At 42.2% G+C, this 14,941-nt stretch overlaps 1 protein-coding gene across 1 annotated transcript; it reads right to left on the bottom strand.

Annotated features, from left to right (window-relative positions):
- Positions 1–594: 594 nt before the first annotated feature.
- Positions 595–11,877, bottom strand: LOC146378904 (insulin receptor substrate 1-B). The gene is made up of 3 exons (XM_084942055.1): positions 11,157–11,877; positions 6,476–9,616; positions 595–4,049 (listed from the first exon to the last, which is right to left on the bottom strand). The coding sequence occupies exons 1-3, from the start codon at positions 11,503–11,505 to the stop codon at positions 4,042–4,044; spliced, it is 3,498 nt and encodes a 1,165-aa protein (XP_084798181.1). The 5' UTR covers positions 11,506–11,877; the 3' UTR covers positions 595–4,041.
- Between the last annotated feature and the right edge of the window lie 3,064 nt (positions 11,878–14,941).

Genomic DNA, 14,941 nt, shown 5'->3' with positions numbered 1-14,941 from the left:
TTCAGATGTGAGTCGAGGGCTGGGTCAGTCGGTGAGGAACATCTGGAGGGAGGGCGGTAAACTATGTGGAAGTTTTTACCTACAGGATTAAAACACACGCATTTGTCTTCGCGTCTAACAGCGCGCACGTAGCAGTGTCACAATTATACGCTTAGTGACAAATCAAAGTTTCTAAATGTGGGAAAATCTACCAGTGTCAAAAATACTACATCAAGAAAGCCATCTTTGTTTGTACCCTGTAAACGCAAGCCAGAGCCCCGGAGAGTGTAGTTACTGCGGGCGGGCGGCATTGCAACACAACATAGAGTTGACCCTTTCTTTTTATATCCGCTAACAACACATCCTTATTCAATATTCAGTATCACCACAAAGGCTCTACTTGCCAGTATGGTACTGGATACAGTATGCAAGCAGTCATTAACTATAAATCACACAACCTTCAGAAAAAACTTGCTTATCACAAACTTTGACTGAATTTTAACAACTATTTTCGTTTTTTTTCTTCTTCTTCTTTTGGCCCAGTGGCTGATGAAGAAAAGTGATTTATCTTAAGTCACATCTATGATCTTTGAAGAGTTTTTTTTTTTTAAGACCTTTTTGGCAATTGCTCTGACAGCAGCAGATTACAAATGGAATAAATGAGAAAGTCATGTGTAGGAGCAGGAATGGCACTGTTTCATAGTTTAGACCTCAAGTTTGAGAGAGAAAATAAAGCGTGACAAAGAAGTAGTGCTATTCACACCTTCTGGGATCTGAATCCACATCCCCAAAAAATATCTGAACAATACACACGTGTGTTAATACTGTTTTAGCCCAGCAGCCAGCAGGACTGGCTTCACCCTTCATCTCATGATTTATTTTTTCTTTTTTTTGGGGGGGGAGGGGTTCAAACCAAGCAGCTGTATTAATTTCTTCCCAGTGTAGAGACAGTGGAAGTTAAATTATAAAAGAGATTAAGTATGAGTTTACATTAAAGTCTCCAGCATGAATAAGTGGCTGGCTGGTGGTAAAAGGGTAAAAAGAAAAGGAGAGTTGGGGCAGAAGTGGACACATCCCAATGTGTGAATATGCTAAGATGAAAAAGTGAGCTTTTCCTTTCATTTTTTTTTTTTTTTTTACTTTTTGGTTTTTCTTTTCTTTCTTTTCTTTTTTCTTTTTTGGCCAAACCACAGCTTGATAAAGCCAAACACACGAGCGAGGGTGTGTGCTTACATTGTGGCTGAAGTGTTAGGCACTGCAAAAAAGAGCATGAGATTGTTTTACATGTTTCTGATTCTAAACACAGTAAGGCAATTTGATTATGGTTGAATGACAGCAATGTAAGTTCCCAGCCTTTTCTCTCACGATCAACAAATGCTCAATTTAGACTCAGGCAAGAAATAACACTTGGTTTTTTTTTGTTGTTCTTGTTGTTTTTTCCCATTTTCACAACCCTTCATAAGATTACCTGTGTAAAAACAGCTACAATCAAAAATGAGGCACTTTATAAAATACTATGTATATATATATACATATACATATATATATATATATACATATATATATATATATATATCTAGGCTAAATAGTATTAATCAATATATGTATACTGTATATTTTGTATACCATTGTAATGTGTTACTTTATATAAGAGTTGTGTTAACTGTTATGCAAATGAGAAAAAGTACAGCACGTACTATAGTTTCTGTTATTCTATACTATAGTATACACTATAGTATAATATACAGTTATAACAGAAAAGCTCAGTTGCAAAAAGTGTTTACACTTTGATGTTTCCAATGATTTTGTGCTACACAATTGTTCAAAATGCAGAATGTAAATAAAAATAGGATTCAACAAATTGTAAAGCTCATAAACCCAAATTTTATTCACAGTAAGGCTTAGAAAATATATCAGATGTCTTACTATTTCATGAAAAACATTAGCTCATTTGGAATTTGATGCATTGCCGCCATAAAATTCCAAATGAGCTGCTATTTTAATTAAAATAGTACCTTTTCTCCATTTGAACACTTGATATTTTTTTTCCTATATTCTAATGTGAGTAAAAATTTGGGTTTATGAGAACTGCAAATCATTGCAATCTTTGTTTTTTTATTCACACAGCCTTGTAATATTGTATATGATCTGTCCTCATAAAAACACGAAGGGACTGTTAGGGACTCCAAAATTCATTCTTTTCCTAAGATATTTACTGATTTTGTTTTCTTTTATACACTAATTACAAAGATGGCTTACATTTTGATTTAACTTACTATTTTCAACTGGCTGTGTGGCGTTGGGATCGTGTAATTTGACAGTCACGTGTCAGTCTCAGCCAATGTACGGTTATCAAGTGGAATCGGGGGATAACTTGAGCGCTCAGATTCATTAGAAAGCTGTCGCGTGTGCTCAGTTCATGTGTAATAACTGCTTACGTAGCGATTCTTCTCAGTTAAACATAAAGAAGAGCTAGAATGGACTAGTCATAATTTGGACAAAATTTGGTATATCTGTTGTTTTTAAATTAAGTCTGACATTTTTTCTTCTATGCCAAAGCAGACAAGCAAGAATATTAGGTCAATCTGGTCATTTTAATCAAGTGTTTCGCTCATTCATGGTTAATGAATTGATTTTTGAGCATCTATGTAAGTTTTTTTCTGTATAATTGTGACATCAATCACTTTCATAAAATGCCTGTATGACAGCGAAGGCTTTCACGTGACTTCTTCTGCTGGATTTATGCTGTAAAACAAATACAGCATATATGAGTCCAGTGAAATTACTTTTCTTATGCCAGCTGCAGCTACTGAAGGTTATTAAACTGTCACTTAGGTTTGGGAATAAGGATGAAGGGGATCATGAGTTTCCTATCAAACCCTGAACACCACATAGTGTATAAGTAAATCCATTAAATATCCCAAAATACCACAGAGGAGCTTTCACTGGGCTTTAACAATGGCTACATTTTGAAAACGAACCACATGGCATGATGGGACATGTTAAGTTTATGCGGCTACATAAACATATATCGTGTGTGAGTGCACATGTGGAGCTTTGGGGATAAAGCTGAATTCTGTGTGAAAAAACAGAGACTTTACACTCTAATGCATTTCACAAAGATTGCATAAGCTATGTGGGATTTTCACACAACCACTTCCCTATTGTCTGCAAAAAACTGACAGGAAACTGTGTTTTCATCTCTATAGCGCAAATCCGTTGCCAATTCCATCCACCACCCCAGAAAGAAGCACATTTTGAAGTCCTTCGGTAGCACAAAACCAGCGATCAATAAGTGTAAAGGCTTTTTTTTGCAACTGTGTATGATAAATCAAATACATTTACAGTGGCAGGGTGTGTACGTGTATGAGCCCTCTGCCAAACTGCATTTTCCTTCTCGGTTTGATGATCCTTTAACTTACATGGACAAAGGATGGTGTAGCATAAATAGTAATACAAAGGCAAAAACCACAGGATCTAATAATTAACACTCATTAAAACTCAGCTGAGATTGGTTCATTATAGCAGCTGCCACTTGAAATCTTGAGACACAAGATTCCAATAGACTGGCTCAAACATCAATTAAAAGCAAATAAGGACATTTTTCGAGATTCCCTGAAAGTGTTTTTGAAATACGAGCGTTAGTAACATGATAATATAGATCAAGTAGGCAAAAAGAAGAACAGGCTGTCCATGAATGTCATAATGGCCACCTGTGAGCTCACACCATTACACACCTAACTGTCATCCTTTATCTATATGAAGTTAAATGATGATCAGATGTTCGTTTTTTTATTATTAAAAACAAGGTTAAAAAAAAAAGAAACTTTTTCCTTACCCTGTGACTGTGTGTTGTGTATATGTGTGTGTGTATGTGTGTGTCTGTGTGTGTGGTGTGTTTGGCACACGTTTGGTTGACAGAAAACAGCAGACGGGATGGGGATGAGTTTTCCAGGGTTTCAGTGTTCAGACTCCAGTGTACAGTTCTGTTGTGGCAACAGATCGGGCTGCCACCCGTCCCCTGACGGACTGTCACTCTAAGATCCAAGACGAAGATGGAGATCAACAGTCTGGGAGGAAAGAATCAAAGATAGGCGTGAGCTTCAATGTATACCACAGCTTTGTTTTTAGGATGATCTGATATCCTCGTGTTGGTGTTGTTCCCACATCATCAATAATATACTTTTGCAAGCCAAGCCATTCATTCATTTATGACATTCCAATGTTGCAAGGACAATATGTATAATGCTTATTGTTTATTAAAGAATAGTATCCTGAAATGAAAAGAATTCAAATTGCTGGATCAGCGGACAGAGGCGGTTTCTCGCACGTTAAGTAGATTCTTTTTTTAAGGTGTCGCAAATCTATGACGTCACAACAATGTGATTGGTCACTTGTAATGTTGAACCTGGAACAACATTTATTATGATGATGTGGGAACAACACCAACACGAGGATATCAGATCATCCTTGTTTTTATTGCTCCTTATTGTGCTTTATTTTTAAAGTATATATACACACCACAATTTACGTAATAATCAAAGTAAATTAGATTTAAGTCTCCACACAGAAAATGTTAGAGAAAGCAAGGCAGCTCATGCTAGGTGATCTATTCACCAAAGCATATTGCTTTTGTTTAATCTAGAGCTCCTGCCGGCTGGTTGGGTAAATATCACATGACCCTAGATATCTTTCTAAAAGGATTTTCTGATTGGTTTCATGCACGCTGTTGCAGATGTCAATATTATGTGTCTCTGTGTCAAGCTTTATCAGCTCCAGGCATTTTCATATGTTTCTTCCCTTTCCCGATCCACCTGAGCAACAAGAAGTCACTGCCCTGACTCTGATCCTGTCAGGAAAATGAAGTCAGCGGCACCGACAAGCAAACATCTTGGGTTTATCGCTTGTGACCTACAGAAAAGGATCCCGCGAAATAAATTCATTAAAGAATAATCTCGCGGCGCAACCGCAAATACTTAATCAAGATAAGCTCGGAAAGGAGCGCAAATAAATGAAAGTGCGGTTTGAAAAGCTATGAGTCAGTCTAACCACTTGCCCCGTGCATCATTAGTGTCAAATGTCTGTCTGCCGCCTCAACACTCTGGCCGTCTCTACCCAGGTATGCTTGCAGCTTTGTGCACTAGATTTCTGTTTTACCATTCAGCTGACGAAGACCAGCTTTTGCTTAATTTCTTAAAATCTTTAGGTGAACACAGTATATTATATAGGCTGTGTGCGCTTGCCATACTATAGCTTTCATACAGTTAGGATTAGAGCCCATGTGTTTTAATTATTACTCATTACAGTTTAATATTGTTTTAACTGATGATTAATTGAGGTTTAATTTCCTTTTTTGCCTTTAAATGGAAAACCAAACTGGCTGCCAGTTTATAACGATCACATGCTACATGTTCAGACATTTTCATAGCATTGGATAAATGCTCTTTGTTTGAATAAATAAAATGCGCGCATGTGATTGGTCCTCTCACAAATATTAATATTAACCTTTTTATTTATTTTTTATTTTTCACATGCAGCCTTTAACGGTTTAGTTCTTGACATGTGCATGTCAAGAATGTACAGCCATCAAAAATCATATTCAGTCACCAACTGTTTAATAACTGTCATCTGAGCAATGTGAGGGAAACCTCGAAGCTGCCATGTGAAATGCAACAGCCAACAAGACACCCACACATAAATATAAACACCTTGCTTGCGTTCTGTCCCCTCTACCTCCATTTATGTGAAATGGCTCATTACCAGCAGACAAATCAATTGGCTCTGCTCTCTGAACACCCACTTGCGATAATAAGAGACTCTACAGACAACCCACAGACTGGAAATATGGCGCTGCCCACCAGCTTGAAGCCAAGGTACACATCAGTAAAAGATGAAAGGAGAAAGAGTGACTAAGACCCAGACATGAGCTCTGTCTGTGGATTATGCACTCACATGAAAAAGTTTTCGCTAGACAAATATGATCAGGAATCATGTTTTAACTTGTGTTTTTGCCTATTTAAAAACAATAACATATTCTTCTTGCTCTCATTAAACATCAAAGATTAGGGCTGATCTAATCTTTTCATAATTAAATGGCTTATATTATTCTGATGTTACGATATTTATTGTCTTAATAGAGATCAAGAGAAGTACAGTTTGGGCCTTTTTTTGCTTAAATGATCGGGATTGTTTTTAACTATTTGATTGACAGTAAGTAGATATTTTCCTCCTCAGTTTCAGAAATCACATCAAAAATCATTTCCAGATTTGAATTATTCTCTAAATCGAAGGAAACAACTGCAGTGTCAAACACACGTAGTCGTTTAGCCTTGAGGCCAAAACTGACAAAACAGAAATCTCCAGCCATGATATAAAAAGAATTATAAATGTATCCGCAGAATATATATTTAATTTTCTTAACACTAAAGATCTAATCATAACTTATCACTCTACAAGTAATAAATAATTCAACATGAACTGGCTTTGTAGTGCTTACCTTGACCATCTTTTCTACTGTTCTGGTGTGCTCTCAATTCTTCTGATTTATAGAAATCAATACTGGCGTAAGTGTTGAGGCTGGAGCCAGCACTGCTACCCATAGCGCTTCCTCCCATGTTGTAGGCAGAAGAGGTGTGCTCCACTCCAGCTTGAGGGCTCTCCTTAATGGCCAAGTCAAGGTCAATATAATTAAGGCCTTGTTCTCCAGATGAGGTGGAGGCTTGAGGTGGAGGTGTGGCAGACATACTAGCAGCCTGCCCGCTCTCCCACAGTGAGCAGTCCAAACCATGCCGATGGCTCACTGCCTGGCTGCCCTCTGGGAAGAGGGAGGTAGAAGAGGATGCGTGGCGTGGTAGTGAGGGAGGTGAATTAAATGTCTCTGGGCAGTGGCTTAGGCGTCCCTGCTGGTCACCTCGGACCAGTCTGCTGCTCCGCTCCGGAGACTGGAAGGACTTGACTGGGGAAAAGCCCAAACCTGTCTCCTGCTCCACAGGTAAGGGTTGACCAGAGTGGATGGCAGGTCGTGCTGAAGTGCTGGGATCTGAGGCTTTGCTCTCCGTAAATGGAGGCGGGACTTCTGTCAGCGCTGCTGCTGTCTTTATTTTTGTTCTGTAGCCCACGTTGCCCTCTGCGGCCAGAGGAGAGGACGTGCCGTGCTCGTGTCGGGCCTTGGGGGCAACAGCTGGTGGGCCCTGTTGGGTGCTGAATGTGGATCTAACATGAGTCACTGGTGTTGAGGATTTCCCTAAATCCATGCTGACGTACTCAGCAGAGGTGGACAATGGTGCAGAGAAGCTGCGGGGAAGGTTAGCAGGATTATCATGGCAGAGGAGCGGTTGATTCACGGGTCGGAGCGTTCCATGGATCACAGGACGTTCGGAACCTGCACATCGTCCTTCGCCATATTTACTGTCTTCCTTGAAGACAATACTGACATACTCACCAACATTCTGAGACACTGATGGCGGCAGATTCTCTTTAACCCTGGGCAGCGTGTTTGCTTTAGTAATGTCTGAAGACACGCTGAGGGGACGACCCCGCCTTTGTTGCTTTGGACTCTTACTGCTCGATGCACGTTTTTGGTGGTGACGCCCATCTTTCGTGCTTGTTCCTGCACTCTTGTATTCTGCTCCGGTTCTTAATAAACTTAACCCTCTCCCCGCTGATATGGACTTGTCTTCGAGGCTTTCACTACTGGCAGAGCTAGAGGAGAAAGAAGAGGAAGACATGGAAAGTTGGCAGCTTCCAGCAGCGCCCATTGCAATTTTGTTTCTCTTGCTATATCCAACTCCTCCTCCCCGTCCAGCACTATCGTGCCCACTGCCATCTTTTTTTCCTTCTCCTTTGTTCAAGTCATCCTCAAAGCGAGTATAGAGAGTGTGTTGATAAGCTCGTGGCAGTGAGAAGTAGGAGTTGAACATTTTTGGTTGAAGTTGGTGCTGTTCAGGATGGGAAGGCGGTGTGCTGCAAGCAGAGCGGCTGCTGACAGGTGAGATGTTCATGTAGTCACTGGCAGCCCGGCTCTCCATGTTGCCCCTGCTATCCCACATGCCTAGTCCATGCAGGTCTGTGGAACTGCTGCTATTGGGAGACATGACCATGTAGCCCTCTGAACTGGGCTGGCGGATATGCTGAGGGGGGGACACGCTGTTGTTGGGGGTCATGGCCATGTATTCGTCATCTGCCCCGGGTTTAGTACCGGAGTCAGAAATACCTATTGAGAGAGAAAGTGAAACAGGAGGAGATGTCACTCCAGGCAACATTGACATATAGCCACTATCCACAGCTGCGCCTCTGTCCGCTTCTTCCCCGCTTTTGTCAGACCTCTTCCTATTCTCCCCGACAAGTTGCCCACCCCCAACTCTCAGTCTGCCTGAATCATGGTGCAAATCAGCTCGCTGTGTGTTAGCGCTCTGCGACATGATGGCGTATTCTTCGTCGTCCTCATCATCTTCATCTTTTCTATGTGGAGTCAGCCGCTCGTGGGACGCCACAGGCAGGGAAGCCCTCTTACTGAGCAGTCTGCGTTCTGCCTCTGATTCACGACTGGATGAACGCCGCAGTATCCGTCTGCCTTTGGAGCGATGATGGGAACCAAGCAGACTCTCTCGCTGTCCCATGACGATATAGCTGGAGGAGCCTTCTCCATGTACGTGATGTCCTGACAGGCTTGGTAGGAGCAGAGAGTGCTCGCCGGGACTGGAGCCGTACTCATCTGAGGATCCATAGTCGCTCGGTGAACCTGAAACAGAAACTCTTTGTGATACACGAGGGTAGGAGCAGATCGTCATGCCTCCCACCGCTGCCCCCACTAGTCCACACTCTGAGCCATGACCAGAGCTGGAGGACAGACTCGGCGCAGGGGAAGGAGCAGGGTTAGGTGTGTAACGTGCAAGGCTGAGGGTAATCTTAGCAGGGGTTGGGGCCCGGGTGGGCTTGGGTCTCAGAGTTGGGGTAGTTGAGCAGGATCCATTGAGACTTGGGCTGGAGCTGGCCCACGTCCCTTTGGCACTTGCTCCACTCTCCTCCGACCTGGCTCCGATGCTGGCTGTTCGCGCCCTTGGAAACCCGTGGCGCGATGTAGGTGATGTGCTCGTGCTGCTGCCTCCTGTTCCGGGGGTCTCCGTGCGTGCCCGTCTCGAGAAGCCCACCTGGCTCGGTGGCAGATTTGGGTGATGACGACGGCTCGGGACACTGATGGGATTTGAAGCAGTACCACCTCCACATGATGTTCCCACAGACTGAGATTTACTGCGCTGACGGAACTCCTCACTAAGGGCCTTCATGGCCTCCAGCAGGGTCTCGTGCATGTTCTGAGCCACCACGGAGTCATCCACCTGCATCCAGAACTCTCCGGGGCCAGTAATAGCTGAGCGCCCCACCTCAATGAAGAAAAAATTCTCTGAATGACCACATCTTCGGACATTCATCAGCTGCAACACTACAGAGGCCACATCAGAGTTGAGCTTGACAAAGTTGACTGTCTTGTCAGTTAGGCACAGCCGGTAGATGCCTACTAAATTCCTGGCATGTCCAAGACCTTTAGGCCAAACCTTGACCTGCCACACTTCCTTGAAGGTTGGAACAGGAGATGGAGAGCTACACTCTCCACTGCTTCCATAGTCTTCAGGGGTTTTACCTAGAAAAACAGTAAAGAATAAATAAAACAATTAGGAGATTTAATGATTACACACATACATACAAGAAAAAAAAAGGGGTTTAATTCAAACATAGCCTGCTGAAATACTAACGAAAGCCAAAATGACAGTAATAAGTAATGCTTTGTTACTCTATCCTAAGTAAATTGCCATATGCAAGAATACTGCCAAACAGCTGTGCTGCAGCCAATTCATCACCATCACTTTTAAGCTACAGCTCATAATTAATTAAGCCTTAAAAGCTATAGAAAGCATCCACTAAAAAGCATCATGCTCAACTGTGATACAAGACATTGTAATTCTGCTCAGTGCCAATCGAATAACAAATTGCAGAATCCCCCCCTCCCCGCCCCAGCCCCCCTCTCACAATCAGTGTTATTTTCAGTAAACAACAAACAGTCTGCTGGTTTGCTACAATCCACCAGAGAAAGAGAAAATATTAGCAATGAACTCCACAGAAATTATTATAAGACATAATATATTAATGTGCTTCAATCTATCTCTCTCTCTGGTTTTTTATGGTTTGTTTTTTTGCAAGACTCTCGCCTAATTACGATCAGCTGCACATTAAAATTAAAATAAACAGACATTGTTTTATTGTGACTGTGCCTGAGCCATACCCTGAACAAAATGGGGGTCTTCTGTGCTCTAATGTGTGTCTGTTAAGGGTTCCACAACCACATATTAGAGCTGGGCAAGCCCATCAGTCTCAAATAACTGAAATGCAAAGGGAGAACAGGCAGGGAGGGTTGGTGGGTGGTGGTGGTGCTCAGCTCCGGCATAAGGATAACAACGTAAACACGAGGATAACCAACAGAAACACAATTTCCAGCGCAGAGCGCACTAACGATGCCATCTCCTCCCTACCAGCAGCAGCACCGCGTAACGCAAATGTAGGTTAGGCGAATAGCAGTCGGAGCTGTGCAGAAAAACAAAAACACGGGCTCCAGCGGAGTGCACCGCGATAGGCTGCTACTATATGATGCATCCCTTGGATGGTTGCTATATGCCCACTGCGCCATGCAGAAGCACACCGTCGTATGAAAACGGACTGCATTTTGGTCACAAGAAGCGATCATCTCGTGTTCTTACAGGCGGATGCTGTTTAACGCATCAAATTATGTTTTTGCTGACGGATAATAATCCGCAGGTTGTGACTGTATTAAAGCACTGCTTATTGAGATTGTGCTGCACAAACACACAGCACATGCCGCCCATAGCGTGTCGGTCTAACCCGTTCAATAGGATCCACCTGCCTCTTGGTTAAAATACATCACCCTCCAAACTGCATTGCTCACACTATATGGGTACAATTAAAACACAAAAACCTACAAACCTAAAAAAATAAAAAATAAAAAATAAAAATAAAAGAAAATATTCAAATAATTCGAGCCGGTGATATGCAGAGAGACACCCGGATGGCCGAGCCAAAATAGTGTATGGAGAACAAATAGCCTACGGCAGGATAGGCCTGATGCAGAAACAGACATAAGAAATCACATCACACTTTTCATATCTTACAGTTGCCCTGGAGGTCCAGCATTGCTTGGTACCACTCATTTTGGACCTCCTCGCTGTCTGCAGCGATGGCAAAGCTCTCGCTTCGGGTATAAAGCACTATCATGTGCTTGTTCTTGGAATCTGCCCGCTTGTTGATGTTGAAGCAAGTCTCCAGGTTCAGGACTTTTTTGGGCACAGGTGATTTACTGCGGAATTTCTTCTCGTTCTCGTAGTACTCAAGTCGAGCGGGACCATGCTCCGAGGCCGCCCTCAGCACGAAAAATCGCCGGTGCATTGATTTATGCTTGCGGAGATACCCGCTTTTCTGTACATCTTCATAGTTCTGCGGCTCGGCTGCTTGGTTCTCCATTGCCAAAACAGGCGAGCGATGGTTATTATAAACAATTATTCTCAGGGGGAAAAATAATGTCCATGCGTATTCCTCATTTATCCATCCCAACTACATCCCTCGTCCTCCCCGCGTTCACGTTTAAGTGTCCAGCATGTGTGAGGAGGCGCAGGATGGGGAGAATCAGCCAAGCCAACGCATGTTTTGGGTTTGGTATCATATTGTGAATCCAGCAGCCGCAGGAGGATCCGCGCACCGAGCGTGCACAGCGTCCACCGCCGCTCGTCCCGCAGCCCAGCCCAGTCCCCAAGTCCAACCACGGTGCGGTTCAGCTGCTTAAGGACGTCTCCTCCACCTGTCTGAGGTTGCCCATAGCCACTCTGTATTCGCCACTGTCAGATTAGGCAGGATAATAACGACACCCCCGGTAAAGACTTTCGAAATAAAAGCCCTAGGAATTGAAGGGAGGCTACAACCGAAGCCGCTTATCCATTCGCGCATTTTTATCACTTCTCTTGAAATGATATGGTAAAACGATAAGTGTGGCCAGCATTTTTAGTAAGTCTTGGGTTTGTACACTGTTTCCAAATGTTGAACATTAGAGCTGTATTGCCTCATCCAGCATCACATTTAGTGATTTTCAGTAACTTTGCTGTGCATTACAATTGGTCTAACCTTTACTCCCCCACAGTTTTGGTGGTAATACAGTAACACAGTGAAATGTAACACATCACTGTTACATTTCTCTCTAAGAAACTAATGTAGCTTTTCTGATTTTAAATTCAGATTCACTTTTGTTCAATTGGTTAAATTTAAGAGAGAAGAGCCTACTCCCAGTGCTTTGCTAAGATCTGGGCTGCTGCCGTTGGCTTTGCAGTAGTACCATAATAAAGATGGTAAGAGAAGGATCTTATGATCTAATATAACCCTTGTAAGCAAGGGGATTTGTGCTGACTTGTGGGCATATATAGTTTTTATTGTTAATCAAGTGGCATGTGCTTGTCGTATTAACATAAACGTAAAGTTAATTAAATCAGTAAATTTCAATATGCATTTAAACATTACAGATTTTAAAATTTTAAAAGCTGAATTTCAGTTTCTTTTTCTAAATAATGACCTCAACACAGCTCACCAATGATCGTTTGAGAAAGAGTAACGTGAAGTTACAGGGGCAGTCAACACTGCAGTAGATTCACAGCTGCGTTATATGGATTCTAATATCCTGCTGGTTCAAGAAGACAGAGTATTGTGACAAATGTATCGACTGCACTAATGTGAGTTGTATTGTGAAAGACAACCTGCTCTGTTTCCGCTCTCCCCCGCCTCTCTGTGGCTGACTTGACTTGCATCCGTTAGACTGACACCTCCAAGCCGGTGCCAGTCAAATGCCAGGGGTGCTTCGGGGCTGCTGGGGTGCGCAGACCAGGAACGCGGCGTTCAGACCACGAACACTTGGTGCGTGGCGCTGTGTGGACGGTCGGCCAGCTTATATCGTTTCCAGCAGATTTTACCCAGTTGGCTGTACAAAGACACGAGGAAAACAACTGCAGAACGTGCTGCTTGAGAGGTCGAGGATACGCAGCCATAGGCCAAATACATTTTGGGGGTAGTCGAATGTCAAGCAGCCATTAAATTCATATGTGCGTATTTTATGCAGAGTCCGCTGTAGAGTCCACGGAATCTGCTGGCAAAATGCAATTTTTATAACAATAGCTAGAAAATCGTTACTTTTTTTTCACGTTTAGAAAACCCAGTTAGCCCAATTAATTCGTTCTTTTCAATTCCAGTTATTTTTAATAACAAAAACATGTAAGAAAAAAGGGGGAAAAAACAAATTATTAATAATAATCACATATTTCTGGAACTACTGATAAAATTGGTTGCCTTGGCGATCAGTTGCGAAATGTTGTGGTTGAATTTGAAGATAATAAACACAAGTCAGATACACTCATCTGCAGGCTACATCATACTGCCCTATTGTTGTTTAACAGTCTTATCTGCTGGGAGCAACAAACACACTTAAACAGAACCGGGATTTCACACAATAGGGTTGTGATAAGCTTGTGAATGCGGATTTAAGGTAGTTTTTTTTATATAATTATTATTATGATCCATAAATACGGAGATAATGCAGAAATACTAATGTATAAAGCATAAACTGATTTCTATCCAAGCAGTAAATCAACTATAATAAATAGCAGTTCAGAAAGATTCGGTCTCATGCTGTAGATGATAGTCTGTAGTTAAATCTGAGGGGTGCGATTGCACCAAAAAGTGCCAAAAAAGGTTTGGCACAGCAACCTGTCAACATGTCCTCATAGCAGCCCTTGTTAGTGGCAGTAGAAAGAATTGCTTTTGAGCTGTCATTGTCCTCGGGGACAATTCCTGGTAGCAGCGCAGACACAGTCTGTTCTTAAATTTGTTTACAATGTGCAGGGTATTGCACAGAAGTTGCATTATGTAAAGCCTTCCTTACATTTTCATTTGATTGTTCCACTACAGAATAAAGCAGAGTCGCACCAGCCCAAGTAAGCTCAAAGCTTGTTAGCATCACTGGCTCAGCAAAGTGGGGAGTTTCACGACTCACACTGAGCTGCTGCATTTTCTGAAATAAGCGTAGTTTTAATGTAGCTCATAGTTTAAGTATGCTCCATCAGCACTGCCTCAAACCTTATACCCTTAAAACATGCATGAACAGATTTCACAGCTTCAACCTACCTGTGATTTATATTGTGATTGGAAACTGGACTGTTTTTTACTGAATTTTATTGGCTCATTTCAAAAGCATATTGCAGTGTAGCGTCAGGGCATCATCTGGGAAAATATCCGCGACACACTCAGCAGTAGGCAGACAAACATAAGAAGACACAATCTTCACTAAAACACATTTTATTTACAGAAACACAGTGATATCACTTTGAAAATGAACAATATAGTGCATTCAGTATTGATGAGATCTATGTGTTTGGCAAATTGTTTAAAAAAAGGAGTAGGTCTTACCTATAGGCCTACCACAGAATTAAATGAAAGAAAGAAATATTCAGACCACTTTCCCCATGTTTGTCCTCTTGATTCGGGACCTTCCAGGTTGTCTTCATCTGGGGTTTAATCACGCCTGGAAAGGGTGCTAAACACTTAATGGTGTGAAAGACTACACCACAAGCAACCTGATAATCAAGTCATCAGACCTCTGTTTTTTTGTCCATACGCTGAGCTGCTGCGACAAACTGCTGTAGGTTAAAAGTGGCCAGCAGCCAGCTGCCTGCAGCCTGAAAACTGCTTTTAGAGGAAAATCACATCCTCACATTGTCTGCCTATTGTTGCTTCAATATCAGTGCCGTGGCAGACAATTAGCAAGGCGACACAGAGTGAGATAACAATGTGGCTGCTGGCTTTTTGAATACACCGTGATAAAACCCTCATGTTTTGTTGATATCTCCTGTTGTGTCAGGGGTTT

The sequence above is a fragment of the Perissodus microlepis genome, chromosome 10, assembly GCF_051167445.1.
Source record: "Perissodus microlepis isolate ML-2025 ecotype Zambia chromosome 10, ASM5116744v1, whole genome shotgun sequence".
Lineage (NCBI taxonomy): Eukaryota > Metazoa > Chordata > Actinopteri > Cichliformes > Cichlidae > Perissodus > Perissodus microlepis.
Note: the sequence above shows the minus strand (reverse complement) of the source record. Positions and strands in the feature narration are given on the sequence as shown.

What these genes read in the sequence shown, in the direction of transcription:
- LOC146378904 (XM_084942055.1), bottom strand. Translation starts at nt 11,505, where the DNA reads ATGGAGAACCAAGCAGCCGAGCCGCAGAACTATGAAGATGTACAGAAA. An exon ending in GCTGGACCTCCAGGGCAACT is followed by an intron (nt 9,617 to 11,156) that starts GTAAGATATGAA and finishes CTGTTTTTCTAG; the next exon opens with GTAAAACCCCTGAAGACTAT.